The sequence below is a fragment of the Zophobas morio genome, unplaced genomic scaffold (genome assembly GCF_036711695.1).
Source record: "Zophobas morio isolate AGI-343-1 ecotype UQ-CSIRO unplaced genomic scaffold, CSIRO_AGI_Zmor_V1 ptg000108l, whole genome shotgun sequence".
NCBI lineage: Eukaryota > Metazoa > Arthropoda > Insecta > Coleoptera > Tenebrionidae > Zophobas > Zophobas morio.
In genome coordinates, this window is record NW_026972213.1 from 3,121,592 (window position 1) to 3,138,811 (window position 17,220).

General features: G+C 35.8%; 4 protein-coding genes across 10 annotated transcripts in view; 1 reads left to right on the forward strand and 3 right to left on the reverse strand.

The window, feature by feature from the left end:
- LOC135144785 (protein prickle-like) overlaps nt 1-17,220 on the forward strand; it is an 889,236-nt gene that overhangs the window by 815,042 nt on the left and 56,974 nt on the right. The window lies entirely within an intron of this gene.
- LOC135144788 (neprilysin-2-like) lies at nt 390-5,716 on the reverse strand. The gene is made up of 8 exons (XM_064076866.1): nt 4,938-5,716; nt 4,740-4,892; nt 4,486-4,691; nt 4,275-4,436; nt 3,987-4,230; nt 3,763-3,937; nt 3,471-3,712; nt 390-954 (listed from the first exon to the last, which is right to left on the reverse strand). The coding sequence occupies exons 1-8, from the start codon at nt 5,649-5,651 to the stop codon at nt 622-624; spliced, it is 2,229 nt and encodes a 742-aa protein (XP_063932936.1). The 5' UTR covers nt 5,652-5,716; the 3' UTR covers nt 390-621.
- LOC135144546 (uncharacterized) lies at nt 5,817-10,928 on the reverse strand. Its single transcript, XM_064076569.1, has 17 exons — nt 10,879-10,928; nt 10,202-10,829; nt 10,021-10,149; nt 9,779-9,972; nt 9,587-9,724; nt 9,113-9,537; nt 8,893-9,059; nt 8,521-8,843; nt 8,208-8,323; nt 7,700-8,160; nt 7,498-7,653; nt 7,228-7,448; nt 7,020-7,181; nt 6,729-6,975; nt 6,509-6,677; nt 6,236-6,459; nt 5,817-6,187 (listed from the first exon to the last, which is right to left on the reverse strand). Exons 1-17 carry the CDS (start codon nt 10,887-10,889, stop codon nt 5,861-5,863), a joined length of 4,098 nt encoding a protein of 1,365 aa, XP_063932639.1. The 5' UTR covers nt 10,890-10,928; the 3' UTR covers nt 5,817-5,860.
- Nucleotides 13,152-15,805, reverse strand: LOC135144790 (endothelin-converting enzyme 1-like). Its single transcript, XM_064076869.1, has 9 exons — nt 15,711-15,805; nt 15,517-15,650; nt 14,973-15,460; nt 14,569-14,909; nt 14,362-14,514; nt 14,068-14,314; nt 13,846-14,014; nt 13,599-13,795; nt 13,152-13,550 (listed from the first exon to the last, which is right to left on the reverse strand). Exons 1-9 carry the CDS (start codon nt 15,719-15,721, stop codon nt 13,215-13,217), a joined length of 2,076 nt encoding a protein of 691 aa, XP_063932939.1. The 5' UTR covers nt 15,722-15,805; the 3' UTR covers nt 13,152-13,214.

Genomic DNA, 17,220 nt, shown 5'->3' on the forward strand with positions numbered 1-17,220 from the left:
TTTCCTTTTACGACTGTGACACAATTGTGCAACATATCTAACAAAATAATTACTTTGTTACAAATTACTTCCATTTATATGTCCATTCTACTCGGATTTTCTACTAATCTAGAAGGACTTAAAAATAAATAGTACTCTCACCTGGAGTTTGCATGTCTGACTGTTATTATATGAACGTAACACTGTATGTCGTAACAATTACAAAACAATTTTAACGAAGCCAAGAAATTTAATAATTCCATTCTCAGAAGGTTGCACACCAATTAAAATCATTAAGCTCATTTCTGTTTTTGTTATTTCACTAAAAAAAATGCAAGTGCAGCTCCCATACCCAAATCCCAGCAATTAAATCAAATTTACAAAATTACACCAATCACACTACAACCACATTCTAAAAAAAGAAACCGTATATTAAAATCGAATAATGATAAGACAGAGCATGTTACAACTACATGTCAAAAGATGATTAATCTAAACGATCTTTGTACGTGTGCGATGGGTTCTCGTTTTTTAATACCATTATAATTAATGTGTTGATACCGTTGTCCGCTGAATAATGAGAACCCATGTGTGAACACAAGAACAATATGTTCGCGTGCAAGCCCATCATCGAGCTAAAAATCACAAGATCTGACACTTTTTCTCTGGGTTCATGTTGGATCCGGCGGGACAGTCGAAGTCCGCAGCGAAGGAAGGGGAATTTCTCATGCTGGAAATGACAGCGAAAGAAGGCACTGCGTGCTCTTGGTCGAAGCGGAGCTTGGGTTGCAGCTTGGGCTGGTAGCAGCGGAACGCTCCCGACATTATCCAAAATATCTGGTTCTGGGTGTAGGGCAAGCTGGGAAGGGTTGGTTCTTGGCCGCGGACACGCACTCGTTCTTGGTAGGCGCTGTAAGCCAGGTTGGGGCCCACGAGGTCGGCGATGTTTTCTTCCAAGGCGGATTTGGCGTCTTTCTGGAATTAGTTAAATGGGCTAGTTGAGTTTTCGTGATGCGGGCATAATTTGGTGTTATTAAGGGGGCGTTAGAATGAAATTAACTGTATATTTAATTACTTGAAGCACTACATATAACGTAATTCTGAACTTTGTACTGTACACACGCATTGATCTTAATTAGTTTTTAAAGGATGCAAAAAAAAATGTGTAAACATAAAAAATATTTTTTTTCGTAGTATAAATAACACGTTTCTGCTTAGGCCACTAAATAATTGTAACAAAAAAAATATATCATAGCAATTTGATGAGTTTATTTCATAGCACACATGAAAAATACATACAAATACAAAGGAACTAAATAGACTCGATATCAAAACTATTCTTTGACCACATTTTTTCTTTCCACATCAAATGAAACACTATATCAGGGGACTGGTTTCGATTTATTCCTTCTTCAGCCCTCTACGTCCCCTGATATAGTGTTTCATTTGATGTGGAAAGAAAAAGTGTGGTCAAAGAATAGTTTTGATATTGAGTAAATTTCTTCCACGTGGGAAAATAAGTGAATATGAACTAAGTAGTAAAGCAATTTCATTGTAAACATATTCCTAAATAACAGTTGCGGTATTTTAATTTTTTTTATGGAATAACGCTTTGAAATCTTTCATCTAGATGCATAAAAATTTACGACTTTTTTATGGCACTTTTTACGGATTATTTAGGCTGAACGTGGACCTAAAATTCAGGTTTGTTTTATAAAAAAAAGCAGTCTATTCTAAGGATACGTTTTAATAGCACAATTTTTACGCAATTAGATAAAAGTTAGGAAAGGTTAAAACATTTTCGTATAACACCCCCTTAACAGATATTTTGTTAAGGCTATGCTCACAGACACAACGTACGATAAGTGCAATTTAAAGTTAACTCAAGATTGGTTAATCTATTTTTTTTAATGTTGTTGTATTAAAAAAATAGATTTAAAAAAATATAGAAGGACCATATTTATAAGTATTTTAAGTTGAAAACAGTGGTGAAAACTCAGTACCAAAATTTCCATAAATAACTGAAATATTGATTTTAAAAGATACTACCCTTATGTTATATATAGAAAACACAACAATAAGTGTGTTAATAATGGAGATATTGCATTCAGAAAATGTATTGACAACTCCATAAGAGCCAAGGGAGTCACTCTTCTTAAGCAGTCTTTTTTGTCAATCTGTGACTATTTCGTAATTCGGTTTAGGTTATTACCTTCTATTCATTGAAATTACTGATCTCTCGCAAAAAAATATTTCTGTGGTTTAGTTAGACAATACAATAATTTTTGCCCAGTATATACCAGTAAAATTTTATCAAAACCAACGAAGCGAAGACATTCTTATGGAATAAAAATCGATTCCCATTTTGATATGAAACGAAACTACAATGTTTTATGGATGATTACTCTTTGAGAAGTTTAACGGAATAATTGATAATAACGTATCCTGCAGGCCCATAATTCAAGGCTGCTTGTGAAATTGATTTGAATGCACGTGCAGCCATTACAAATCATCACATTCTATATTAACTGAAGGACCGAACCCAAGAATCTTGTTATCAATGAATTTTGAGATTCTGTAGAGTTCAGAGGGTTGTGGTGCTTCAAGAACAGTCCTCTTATTTTAAAAGTGAGTAACTGTGAAATCTTCAACTTTCAAAATATTTTATTCGATAAACTACTTTTGACTATAAGTAGGATTATCATTGGCTTCTAGTTAAGTTTTGCATGAATCAAAAGAAAAGCAAAATCAACACGAAAATCACACTTTCAACTGCCAACAACTTATACATGTTTAGTTTATTCACCTTTATGTGTTTGGGTTACACATTCGTTTTTAATTTTTTGCAGTAAACGAATACGCCCATTAAATGAAAAATTGGCACTAAATTTTTTACGCATTAATAAACAAGATATTGAACTATAAAATTTTAAATATGCCGCAATCGTTTTATGTGGTTACCAGCCTCAGTTATTTCCAAAAAATACCACTTAATTTTACTTACAATAAAAGTAAAAAATATTGTAATTAGTCTAATTAGTGGCATTAAACATTTCAAATTTATGTTTTGATTTTAGTTCGAGAATAGTTTGGTGAGCTGTGCGCCAAAAATGAGGGATGAGTTGTATTTCAAATTTGTGCCTTCGTAAATAATTGTACACTTGCGTGGAGCTAATAACCCGAAATGTAAATATTTTGCAAATGTGTAAATACCTAATCGCATTATTAACAAGACTTTGTGAAACATCGAAAATTATCTTCATTTAGAGACATTAGTGTAAATTAAAAAAACAAATTCAGCATTTATTGCTGCGAGAAATTTCGAAATCGTAACGTAATTGTATATTTTTGTCTTGCGAGCAGTCTCGCTGTTTGTAAGATAAAAGTGTAACAGTTTGGCAATAACTTTATACAAATAAACATACCGATTGAACTTCAGGGACACCTAAACGTTCCACGCCTTAAGAAATAACAGACTATAGTGACATTACCGTGAATTCCTTCAGGTGACCACTATACTGCTGATAATCCTCCAACAGGCACTGAATTTTCTCTTCGTAATGTCGAATGGCATCTGGAGACCAATGTATTTCTCCGCTTTCAGATTTATTTTTATGAGCAACAAAAGCATGTGTGAATTCATGTCCAATTACACTACCCAGTGCACCATAATTCATGTACTGCGGACGGTGGAAATTGTAGATCACACCTTGAAGAAACGGAGCAGGTACAACTGGAAGGTTTATTTTTAGTACGATTTTTCTGGAACAGCGACCCGCATACCTAAAGTGTTGAAATCCTTATTATAAAAAGCGTTAATGCTCAACACCGGTGATTTCGTCAGTGCTTCCTTTGTCACGATTTCTGGATCTTGGTTGACGATTTTGAAGTAGTTGTCAGCGCGTTTGGCGTAGAGCTTAGTCGCCATTTCCATTATGTTGTCAGTGTACAAATCAAACTAAAAAAATTGTCATTGTTACACAAGTTGTTGTTATTTTTATTGTTACCTCGTCCATGTCGACGACTTTATCAAAATCGTCACCGTACGCTTCGTCCGAAGATCCTATATGTTCATCCACTGCAGAAACTTTATTAATTGAGACGTTTTTAGAAATCCGATCTAACCAGTCAGTCTTTCGGATTTTATTAATCATTTGAGCCTTAATGGTGGCCGTCATTCCTTTGACGTTTTTTCTTTTTTCTGGTTGGAGATACCTTCTTACGTATGCCAATTCGGCAACTGAAGGGAAGCTTCTTCAGAAGTTTAATACAAAAGTAATTTACACAATACTCACTAGAATTTCGCTTTATTTAAGCAAAACACGTGTCGGTTGCTCATAAATGCATAATCAGGATTAAGGGTAATCAAGAACGATTCATAACGACCACGTATACTTTCTTTTAAATAACTGCGGAAATTTTCTATAATTTTCCAAACGACATAATTGGCCTGCGTTCTGAAATTAGATTCAAGGAATTTCTATAATCGTATTTAACACGACCTACGATTTTGGTGTCCTTTCTATCAAGTTTAGTAAGTTTAATAAATATCGTGACGCCCTCAAGCGCACCAATGTGTCATCGTCAAAACGAATTGCCGTCTGGGTCAGTTCATTGAGGAAATATTTCCAGGGAATTGTGGGAAAGTCGCTTTGTAGTTTTGATACGGTTACGATGGTTTCCCGACCGTTTTCGTTTTCATCTTGTACCAACTAAAATTGATTTTTGATTTACACTTTATTGATTTTTTTAATACCAACCGCTTTTAATTCTTCTTCAAATTTGTACACTCGGATGAACTCGTTTTTGGCCAAGTACGAAGGGGCACCCATATCGATTGAAATGTTCGCCATTATATCAATGTAAAGCTCCCTCAGCTGATAAGGCAAATGAATGACGGCCGGAGGGGTTATCTAAAGCAAAAAATTATATTTTTGAAACACAATTTAACATCTTACCGTCAAAAGTATTCTTGTGTCGTTGGCCGCATTAGCAGATATTCCCATGAAATGTTCATAAGCAAAACCGATTTTTCTACACTGTATCATTGACGTTAACCAGTTGAATTTTCTTTCGTCCCAGAAGCGTCCGTGCAACACTGGCCAATCCCCCAATTGTTGAATTAAATTAGAGAAAGTCGTTGTATCATCCTTTTCGATTGCGTTAACGTCCATACACATCTTGTAATACTTTCTCTGCAATTCCCAGGATTTAGGTAACGTGCCCTCAATGGGTTCGGTAATCAAGGCATCCAGCTGGTTTAAAGTGATCCCTTCAAACTTACTCAGAGGGGTAATTTCGTTTGTTGCCGCGGATTTACGCAAAAAATTCCCGCAAACAAAGCTGTAAAAATCATCACAGGGGTCGATAGTTGTGTCAAGGAAATCGATAATTTGGGAGGCCGCCTGAATGCAATGATGGGTCATGCAAATCGCCGTCCCATTGTTCCCGGTGACGGGACTGGGAGTGATGAAACTGGCATGGTTGTATTCCAACGCACTCGGCACTGCTTTATATCGAAACGGCGATTTATCACTCTTACCGTTCTGCAGGTAAAACACGAAAACCGAGAACAGGGCAATCAACAAACATAACAACAACACGATAACAACAATCAGGATCTTCTCCAGGATGCTTCTTTTCGCACAGCAGGTTCGCTTGTACTCCTTCATTTTCGCCGGCACTTCCACAATTAATTACTATGGTAATGTCCACGCCGTTATATAATTTTTGCAGAGTACTTGACGACGTCTTAAAAGTAACTGTTTACACGCAGGACTGACTCATCGAACCAATTCCAGGAATTAATAGTTATGTAATAATGGAAACGATCGTGCTACGTTTTAATTAACTTTAATTTAATTGAAAGTAATTAAGACGGTTACAGTATCTGACACTTATTTCGAGGATTCATAGTCGAACCTAATTCGCAACGAAAGTCTTTGCTAAAATGGGGCGAATTACGAAACGGTCCGACGATTCTGAATGACTGCATCATGTGATCGAAGCGACTATAATTTAATTCTGGGACAGGCAAATGACACATCGATGTACCATACGCCAGCCAAAATAATTGGTCGTTGCTGAAGCTCAAGTCGAGGAGCTTTTTCTCCGAGTGGCTTTGTTTCAGCAGCTTTTGATACGCCTTATAAGACAAGTTAATCGCGATGTAATCGGACATGGTTTCCAGTAAGTTACCGCAATTAACCTGTAACAAGTGTCTGTAATTTATGTGATCACATCGTTAGCAACATACTTCTTTGAACTGAGGCAAACCTTCGGAACAGTTTTTCAAGCAACGCACTGCTTGGTTGAAATTTTCCAAAGTACTATTTGACCACAAGGTAAAAGTACGAAAAAGTCTGGCGTACAAACCGTGCAACATTTCGTAGGCGATTGTAGTACCCATGGTTCCGTAATTTAAATAATTGGGACGGTCATCGTCGTAAAAAAAATCGTGGAGTACCCCAGCCGGTATCCCTAAAAAAACAACGTTTTGAATTCTGCCACTGAGAGAGTTTTGCAGTACAGAGTAGATTAAAGTTCTGATAGAAAGCGATTTCTTGCGAAGTAACCAACTCGTAGAACGTGTATTTAAGGTAATTAGTGTCCTCATATTTCTTGCTGTAGAGTGTGTCGAGTGCTTTGTGGAAAATATCAGTCGTGATCTGGATTATGTTCGACGTTTTGAATTCTAACTAAATTAAGATTAAGTCAGTTGGTTGCCGATCTGGAGGGACTTTAATTACATTGCCGACTCCGAAGTCTTTATCAAACTGTTCCGCATAGTACATTTCCTCGGGACCACCTATAATATAACTCATGTTTTCTAATCTACTAATTGCTGCCCTTCTCATATTTTCATCCATCCAGTTGACTTCCCGCAAATGTTGTTTAATCTCTTTCAAAATTCTCTCCATCATTTCTTCAATATTTTTGCTTTTCGTTTTGGTCACGTGACGTCTCAAGTATTCGGCTTCAAGTGCGTACTGAAAACTAGTTCTCTTACTTTAATGAGACTTTGCCGCCGCGAATCTTACTAGGATTTAGCCTCCTCGAAACAGAAGTCTTCTCTGTCCTTGTACCACAAATCAGTTTGATTAGTCGACGCAACATAATTGTGCACCATATCTCTAATCCTCTTAGACAGAAAAGGCGAGTAGGCTTCGACTAATTTCCACATAACGTAATTGACTTGAGTCCTAACAATTGACATAAATAAATGCCCACAATTATTGTAACAATTACCTCTTTGTGGTCTGTTTCAATAACTTATCAAGTTCCGGCATATAATTTTCCACGTAAAACGCAACCAGTTGGTCGTCCGAGAGTTTCTTTTTCGTTAAGTGGTTTATCAACTCTAACCAATTAATATTTTGCCACTTCTGCTGGACTTCCGCGATGGTTATTAAGTGTAGAGGTTGGTGCGAATATAGCCGCTCGTTTTCGTTATGTATTTTCTCTATTAACTAGTGGTTAGTTAATTAGTTGCGGCTTTCTACTCTTGCAGCTACTTACATTGACTAATTTATTTTCAAAGTACATGACCTCTGGCATTTGCGACTTTGCGACGTCTTCCAGCGCTCCGAACGCCACGGCGGACTTCGTCATTAAATCGATGTATGCTTCTGCGGTCTCCTCTTCGATTTTATTGGCGTTATCAGGAACGTTGATCTTAAAATGTTCATTAAAATTCATTAGTGACACTATAAAAACTAACCTCGAGTATGATGCTTTGTCCTCGATTCGAATAGACAGAAATCTCCAAAAACCAATCATGTTGAAGTCCTTTTTCTCTTAACTCTGCCATGAATTCGGCAAAATCAAAAGCGCTTTCGTTCCAATTGTTGCCACTGACCACAGGCCATCCGCCCAATTTGCTTATTATATTTGCAAACGTGGTATCATTGTCTACGTCGATAACCTCCAAATTAGTACAAGATTGATAAAACAGTTTTTGGAGTTGAAGTGATTTGACGTCTTTGGTTCCGATTGGTTCGGAGATGATTTCTTTGAGAATTTTGATATTTGGAGATCTGTCGTTTGGTTGTCGGGCGTTATTAAAGGCGTTGCCGCAAACAAAGTCGTAAAAGTTATCACAGGGTTTAGCTCGAGGGTTCATCAGTCGGTGGATGTGCTCAGACGCTTTGTAACACGAAGACGTGTAGCAAAATGCGGGTTCTGGAAAGATGTCCACTTAATGTATTCACACGCATAATTTTACTCACCAGTGATTAGCAGAATTAGAGTAATGAGCCCGATTACAAATGTTACGAGTACAACTAACGTCACCAAACTTTTTTTCTCTAAAACCGTTCTTTTCTTCCAGCATTCCATCATCACACTTTAGCGGTCATTTCCAAATTAAACTCGCTGCATATTGAGCTATTACGTTTCATTAGGATGTTAAGGCGGAACGTTGGGTGTAGGTAATTTAGAAAAAACGACACCAGAATAACGCACGGGCTAACTTCAATTAAGTTTTATTGGTTAAGGTCAACATTAATTAGAGCATTTTTCATTTATAAAAATTATCAACACTTCGCTAATGGATTCATCTTTGTGTTTTCGGTGCAACCGAAGTCCCCACCGAAGTGACGTGAGTGTCTTACTGCTAAAACGTTCTTGTACTTTGATACCATTAGATTAAAATCGCTTTCGTCTTCAGTGTATGTCAATTTTTTGTGGCAATTAATTAAACTCGACTTGATCCAGAACAACTGGTTCGGACTGTACGACAAAAGTGGCAGTTGGGTTTCTTCTCCATTTGCTGTAACCCACTTTTGATAAACGTCATAGGAAATATGGCGACCTATTACATCAGGAAGTACTTCTCGGATAACATCCAAGCTCTTAAATGTTGTCTAAAATTCGTATTTAAAAATAGTTGTGGAAGGTTATTTACTTGAATACCTGTTCCGATGCCGTTTTTTCATAATCAACTTCTAGACACCTATTAGTAACAAGTTGCGTACTTTTAATGAATTCTGCCGCTATCAGACTACCCAGGCTTGCAAAATTTAAATAATTCGGTCGCTCATTTTCATAGAGAAACCCATGCAACATCGCCGGCGGAATAACTTCAACAATTTACTAGATATTAATTTTAAAAACGAGTTAAGCTGACACTTACCCATTCTTTTCTTTGAACTATCAAACAAAATGTATTGAACATCCATAGTTTGAAGAAAATTTGTTATTTCAGGTGACAAGGCAGTTGTGTTAATATTGGTAAACAAAGACTCATAAAAATATTTCGATCTCGTGGTGATTATTTCAATTATGCCAGGATTATCTGAATCGAAAGTAAGATTGCCTATATGCCAGAAGTTAGCTTCCAGGAAGTCTTCATTTACTAAGTCGAAACCTACATCCACTTCGAAAACATTATTGAAAGTGTTGACGACTTCTTGACCGAGGGAAGTATTTCGCCAAGCTGATTCTTCAACGATTGTTAGAAATTCTTGTCTCGTTAAATCTGTTAACTCTGTTACAAAATTTTTGACTTCCTCATTAACGTATTTTCGCACATATTCTATTTGTGCGAAATATTGAAAACTAAAAGAAAGTATAAGATTTTTATATAGAATTTATAAGAAGTTGTTACTTTTTCTTCGCCGTTGTTTCACAAAATTGGGTCCGAACATTCTTTGGAATTTCTGGAATTCCATGTTTTCTAACATTATTGGACAAATACGGAACAAAATGCTCAACAATTTTCCACATAATGTAGTCAGCTTGGATGCTACAACCAGCAAGATACTGTATGCCTCTACGTATTCTAAAAAAGATAACTTACCGCTTGGGAGTTCCATTCAAAAGTTTGTATAGATCCACAATGTATTCGTTAACGTTAGATGCTACTTGTGTGTCTTCATCTAAATTGTTTTCCGTAATATCGTTAAGAAAATTTAACCAGGGAAACAGCGAATGTTGTGTTTGCAATTCGCCAACCGTAGTTAAAATAGTCTTCGATTTTTGTTTTTTTATTATCTGCAAAAATTCACTTATTTTCATCTCAAGCTATCACTAAAACCTTACATTTATTAAACTCTGCTCGAAATCGGAAATAGTTTTGGCGTTCACTTTTTTCCCGAGTAGATTACTCATAATGTGTCCTACTGTAGTTCTATTAGCTTTGGCTGACGAATCCAGTAGTGGGTAAGATATCTAAAAGATAACAATCAATAAACATTTTTCCCTCTTGCGATTCAACAGTCACTTTAAGATATTTTAAATCTTCTTCGTGCAAACTAAATTGTAGAAACCACTGAAACGGCAAACCTAATTGTTTGCACCTCACGGTAACCTCCATCCAGTCGAAATCTTTTTCTACCCACCCTGACGTCTTCCGTAATGGCCACTCACCTACGTCATCAATTATATCTAATATTACTTTGTTATGGTTTTCATCATTTTTCTCCACATTTACGCAAGCTTGGAAAAACATTTTCTGAATTTTGATCGCTTCCGAATCTTTATTTGTGACCGGTTGTACTATCATTCCTTCTAATTCGTTGTAGTATTCTATTTGGTCTTGAATGACCTTAGCCGTAACTTGTGTTTTGTAAGAGTTTTCGAAGAATTTCCCACAAGCAAATTGATTGAAGTCTTCACAAGGATCGACTGATTCATCGATGTAACTTTGTATTTCTATAATCGACTCGTAACAACCTGGCGTTGGGCATTCACTCGGTTCAACAAGTGAACTATTCTCACCAGTTTCATGGGATGTTTGGAAATATATCAAGTAACTTATCGTTCCAACTAGGAGGACGGCTAACACTACTTCAGTTCGAGTTATCTGACGGGAGATGTTTTTGTTCATGTTTTTCGAAGGGTTGTTTGAACTGCAACATTTTTGATTAAGTCAAACCTGGGGAAAAAGACGACACTCACTTGGCGTTCATTTCTGCAAACGTGCGTACAGGATGCTACTGCTCTGTTTGCCAACAAATACTGATGTAATTTTATATTTATTTAAAAAACCTTGTAATAATTGCGGTGTTTATAATTATGGGAAACAGGAGCGGACCAGGCAAAGTATTTAAGAATGTCAACAGGGACCTTAACGGGTCACTCATTTACTTGTAAAAATTTGGTCTAGTTATTTGATGAACGAATAAAATTTTATCAATATCCTGTAATCACTAGTACTATGGTACTTGGTAATCGACTCCATGGGCAAGTCGCTACTTTTATGTTTTCTCGACGTTTCCTGACTCATAAAATACGAAAACATAGGTATATCGTTTCCGTCTATCTGCCGTTTGCCGTCTATTCGCATCTATGTCAAGTTTTCTCCCCCTAAGGGCCGGTTTATCAATGCGCAGTTAAGTTAAAGTAACTGGCAGTTAAAGCTTGTCTGTCAGTTAACCTGTTTATCATTACCCGCTAGCTCAAAACTGGTGGTCAAAGTGCCTGATAAATTGACTGACAGTTCGAACTGTCAGTTAAAACGTTATCCGCCAGTTAGTGACAACATAACCTAACAAATCCAAATAAATCTGTTATGAATTTAACAATATTTTGATGAGGACTTTTGTTGTGCAACAAAAATGGACAGAGAAAAGATGAGAAAAACACTTATTATTAGCTGATTATTTTCCAGGTCTAATGTGGGTACCAAAAATTAAAAACCTATCCAATAATACCGCGAGATCGAAAAAGAAATTAATCGAAGTAGGCCATGCACGACAAGCCGTTTGTCGTAATCACGGTGGTAGGGTAATTTAATTTTTTTTATTAAATGTCAAATTGACAGTTTAGAGATTAGAATTATGACGCCTATTTTTAAAACACATAAGAATGAATTAAAATCACCGTTTTCCAATTTTGTCTAAAATTTATCCGATTTCTGAAGATTCTAATAACAAAAAAGCTTTAATTTCGTTTGATAACAGTGCAAATTACTTTTGTCAACGTGACGATTAATCAAAAATTATTTTAAACTAAGACAAACGCCTTTTCGTGTATGGCCAACTTTGACTAATTTCTTTTTCGATCTCTCTGTATTTATTTATAGGTGTACCTACTTGTTTCATTTTTAATTTCCAATACTTTTTTTCTAATGCTAAATTTTGTTTTTTCATGATTGATCACGTGAAACGCGATATACAATCGTTGAATACCGAATGCGGATCGAATCTGATGGAACTTTCAAGGTCGGGGTAGTTTTGAACTGACCAATCACAACTCATTTCCAGTGGTGTGAGCGTTACCAACTTAAGAGAGTAACAGCTAAACTTCGAGCTACGAAACTGGAAGAAACATCGTGCATTGATAAACACTTCACCTCCGTTAACTGCTAGTTACCCTTATCTGACAGTTACTTAACAGACACTTTTAACTGAGCATTGATAAACCGGCCCTTAGACAGATAATTTCTAAACTACCGGACGATTGTTGTCAAATTTTGTAGGTATATTAGAAATATAATGTAGATGCTAATCGCTAACCAAAATTTGTTTGATCATCCCCACCACCAATGCGATGACGTCACCTCCAAAATTTGCAATAGTAAATGTTATTTAAATTTTATAAAATAGTATACTCCTGATCTGATCTTCTGAAGAAATTATGTTTTTTACGTTCCACAATCGTCAGCGCGTTCTCAGCTGTGTTTCAAAACCTCACCCCTTTATTGAAAATGGTCGCCCTTTTACGAGATGTTTTTTTTTCTTCTTTGTATGTTGCCTTTTTTTCTTTCGGTTGTTCAACACATTTAATACTATGTGTACTTTTGAAATTTTTTAACACTTCTTGTGTGGATAAAACAATAATTTAACTAATGACTTATGTTAGCAATTTGTTGTTGGTTCACACCTGTAGACTAAAATAATCAAATATATATAATATTACTAATAATAATAACTAATTGGAGTTATCACATGAGAGAATTTTTGGTTCTTGTCTTTTGGAGGATTATTTAAACTACAACATATTTTTAACTAAGTAAAAACTGGAGAAAAAAACGACACTTAAAGGATGCAACTAATCTGTTGCCAACAAATTTTAATGTAATTTTGTTGTCATAATTGCGGTCTGCACAATATGGGAAACAGGGGGGAACAAACAAGGTATTTAAGAAAGTTCAAAGATAGAACAATTTATTCTGCCAGTAATAATCGCTGCGGATTTATTAAAGAAACAGTTTATGTGGTCGTAGTTTTTATTGAACGTAACTCTATTATACAAAATCGGAGGTAATTTAATAGTATACTAGCGAAAATTTTCTACAACAACTCACATTTATTGTCAGGATTCATGGGTGCTTCTGCCGAACAGTTAAAGTCTGCTGCGAAAAATTCAGAATTTTTAACACTTTCAAGGATTCTGAGTTTCAGCATTTGATGCATATGTGGATTACTTTTCTCTTCTGGGAGTGCATGATAACACCAATTCAGAGTAGATCTAATCCAAAATAATTGATTAGAGCTGTATGGCAAATTGACGAGTTGCATTTCTTCTTCATTATTTTCTACATATACTTGATAAGCCTTGTAAGCTAATTGTTGTGCCATTAGCGACTCATAGTTCAGAGAAAATAAGAGCGATGCATTCAAACGTTTCTACAAAATGAACTAAGGAATCTTCGTCGTTATATATGGTTAACTTACGTTCGATTCTTGCAAATTTTTAATGAGGCATTTTTTGTTTTCTTCAAAACTTTTGTAACTTTCATGTTTAGTTTTGGTTAAGAGTTGTAGACCTCGTATTAATTTTTCAGTGGTGTGGATTCCTAGACCAGCGTAGTTGAGGTATTGTGGCAAATCGGCGTCATACAAAATACTGAAAAATGCCAACGCTGGTAGAACTAGAAGCAATAAAATTTTAATAAATTTTGATTTGTATTAGTCATGTTACCTAATATCTGCTCAGTATTGTCTAAAACCACTTCAAACTTCGAATTCGCGTCGTGAACAAACTCATAATCCATTGTAGTCGGTTCTCCGATCAGCACCATTTTAGCTGCGAATATACTTCTATACCAGTCAATAATCATTTGAATTATATTATCAGAGTAGAACACAAGCTGTGAAGAATTAAACAATGAGAAGTGGTGGTTGTATAATGGATCTAATAAACCTTGCCGACAGGAGTTTCATCAGTCAGAAAACTCTCTTCAAACATGCTTTCGGTCCCACCGATTATGACTTCTAAATTGTCATAAAAATTTGAATACGATTCTACCGATCTGTTGTTTCTCCATTCGACGCTTTTAATAAAACCTATGATTTCCTCTTTCAGTGAATCAACCAACTCTATTCCCGTCTCTTGGACTGAAGATTGTGCGTAATCTTTGAGCTGAACAAATTCAGATATAAATTTGAACCTACAATACAAAAATGAAGTTTGTTTAAAACTAGTGTTAATACCAACTTGGATTTGGTGTCGTCGAGGCAAAACTGGAACCTACTGATTTCTGTTTCAGACGTCTCGCTTAAATACTCAGCGTATCTCTCCCTAATTGGTTTTGACAAGTACGGAGCAAAATATTCTATAATTTTCCACAGTATGTAGTTGGCCTGCACCCTAAAAACTTTGCATGTAGTTATATTACATAGTTAGAATTTATTCGTTCCTTACTTTTTCGGTGTTACTTTTATTAAGTGATTCAGCTCAAAAAGATAATCCGCGTTTAAGGCTACCGTGGAGTCAGGTCTCCACCTATGTGTCAGTCCAGTAATAGCCTTTAAAAAATTCGTCGCTTTCACGTTCTCGAGCCGTAGTTGAATCATCCTGGTTGGAAAAATTTCCGTTTGGCTTTTATTAATACAAATTTCGTTTAAGTCTTTCTGAAATTTCTCCAAATGCACAAATTCATAAATGGCATCGATTCCTAGTTGCACCAACTCTTCTAAAATGGCTCTCTGCATAATAAAATATTCCTCCGTAAGTTCAACGCCACAATTTTCCGGATGAGAAAGCTGCAAAATTGCGTAAAATCAAGTCCCGATGCGCATACCCTAACAATAAATTATCCACATTACCTTTAATTCATAATTATCGTGACTTAAAAGATCCACCTTTAAAAACCACTCAAACGGTAAACCTAATTCTCGGGTTTTAATCATCACTTGCACCCAATCAAAACTTTTCTCTTCCCATTCGTTGTGTTTTCGAAGAAATGGCCAATCACCAATTTCTAAAAGTTTTTTAAAAAGGGTCTGATAGTTGTCTTCATCAAAGTCTTCTTCGTTTAAGCACGCCTGGAAGTAGGTTTTTTGCATTTTGACAGGTTGAGGTTCATGAAGTTGAGGGGGCTCCACTATGAGAGTGTCAAAATGACGAATTACTCTTTCTCGTTCGGCGTTTAGTAAGTTGTTTATTTGTTTTTCGTAAGCCAGATTTTGGAATTTTCCACAGACGAAGGCATAGAAATCCTCGCAGGGCTCTACTGTATCATCAATAAATTCGCTTATTTGAGCTGATGCTTTGATGCAAGCAGAATTCGTGCATTCTTCTTGAGATGCGCCACCTTAGCATATTAAGGTCTATTACACGTGCTAACATAACCAGATAAGTGATACTCACTTTCTATGAATCCAATGAAAAGAAAAACAACGAATGATAGAGCTATTATTAGGAACATTACAAACATCGCCAAACATATCGACAATTTGTTGCGTCCGCAGCATCCGTGTGCATTGGTCTCAGTTTCAAAATCCCTAATTAAATGAAAAGGAAAAGCCTTGATTTTGTGAAAAGTTGCAGTCTTTTATACTCACTCTATGCTCATGTTTGTTTTTCACTCACATTTAACTGACTGCACCATTAATTGTTGTGGACCGGAATTTGTGTTTAGTTTGGCGAATTTTTTAATAAATTGTTCAGTGGAGCTATTTATAAATGATGTTATGTGAAGCCAGCTTCATTTAATTAGCAGCATTATTTTTCACACGAAACAAATTAAAACTATCGCGCATGGAGAAAATCTCGAAAATTTGTAAAAATTTTGTTTAATTAGGTATTTGGTAGAGAAATAAAATTTGATTAATTTTTCTTTAATCACTGAAACAATCTTACTTATAATAGTGTATTATCAAACATTTTTAACAGGTCAAGTTTCTGAAATAAACTTTTGATGGCAATAATATTAATCTAGTTTTTGGATTTTTTAAAAATGTTGTACTAGAGAATAATCAAATCAAGGTAATATGTTGCTTATAAGTAACTTTTGACAATTTTGTTCATGTAATTTGTGTCAAAAAAAAAACAAGACAATTAACAGTGACATTCATTGATCTATGGGAACCAGGTTTACGCATCTTGTCCACTTTTTTTTAATAAAATAGTACAAATTAAAATTGCGTAATAGTTACTCAGTGTGTGGGATACACACATTATTCTCGCACAGACCTGGAAATAGCGCAAATGAGGGCGTTAGCCCGAGTTTTGCGTAGCCATGGAAGTGTCTAAACACTACTATTAGTGGATCACACCAATTGTGTACAAAATTTTAACCGTTGAATTTTACAAATGGAACAATTTTTGCTATTCTCAATCATGGACTAATTCCTCTGGATAAAAACTTTGTGAATATTAATTCAAAGCAGCAGCTAAATCTTATTGTTCAAAATCGTAGCAACGTATCTCCTTACAGGCAGTGTAGACAGAAACAAATTTTGCTTCTGTAAGCAGGTGCAGCTCTTAAAGGCGACAAAACCAATCAGTTTTATTTATTAACCCCCACTTAAGACACATATCTCAGACGCCAAGGATGCATTTTGATGGCAGTTAGTCAGACAAAGTGAATGTACAGTAGCTGATCGGCGTGAAGGCCCAGCTGTGTTGTGACGGTCTGACAGGGCCGAACTCGGCTTGAATGATAAGAGTTGGGTGTTAAGGTGTTGATAAGAGAAGGTGGCAGGTTATGATGAACCTGGCCATGAGAGTAGTGTTGACGCGTAAAATCTCCCACAGATACCATAGTATGTACCTGGGCACTGAGGGCGTACTCAGGTGGAGCGCACAACTTTATTGCCTTTTTACATTATTAATAATGATGTCAACATCCTGAGAATTTTTACCATTAATTATTTCAGGGCCCAAATAGGTCTAGCGTTTCACTTATATATTTATTTTCATGGCAAACGATTGTTAGGTAAATAATAGTTACTTACAATTTAGGTGATTTTTTAGATCTGACCGTGCTAATAAATGACTTAGCTCTTGTAGATTTTAATAGTTTTTTTAAAGTGGCGTTTTTGATTTTTCTTAAATACATATGTCAGTTTT

Coding starts and splice junctions, on each gene's coding strand:
- LOC135144788 (XM_064076866.1), bottom strand. CDS start 5,651: ATGAAGGAGTACAAGCGAACCTGCTGTGCGAAAAGAAGCATCCTGGAG. Junction 4,437..4,485: donor ATAGAAAGGACACCAAAATC/GTAGGTCGTGTT, acceptor ATCTAATTTCAG/AACGCAGGCCAATTATGTCG. Junction 3,938..3,986: donor AAGTCGTCGACATGGACGAG/GTAACAATAAAA, acceptor CAATTTTTTTAG/TTTGATTTGTACACTGACAA.
- LOC135144546 (XM_064076569.1), bottom strand. Junction 8,324..8,520: donor AAGATGAATCCATTAGCGAA/GTGTTGATAATT, acceptor TGACCGCTAAAG/TGTGATGATGGAATGCTGGA. Junction 6,976..7,019: donor TTCGAGGAGGCTAAATCCTA/GTAAGATTCGCG, acceptor TAAGAGAACTAG/TTTTCAGTACGCACTTGAAG.
- LOC135144790 (XM_064076869.1), bottom strand. Junction 14,315..14,361: donor CTCGACGACACCAAATCCAA/GTTGGTATTAAC, acceptor TTTGTATTGTAG/GTTCAAATTTATATCTGAAT. Junction 13,551..13,598: donor AAAATTTGCAAGAATCGAAC/GTAAGTTAACCA, acceptor TTCATTTTGTAG/AAACGTTTGAATGCATCGCT.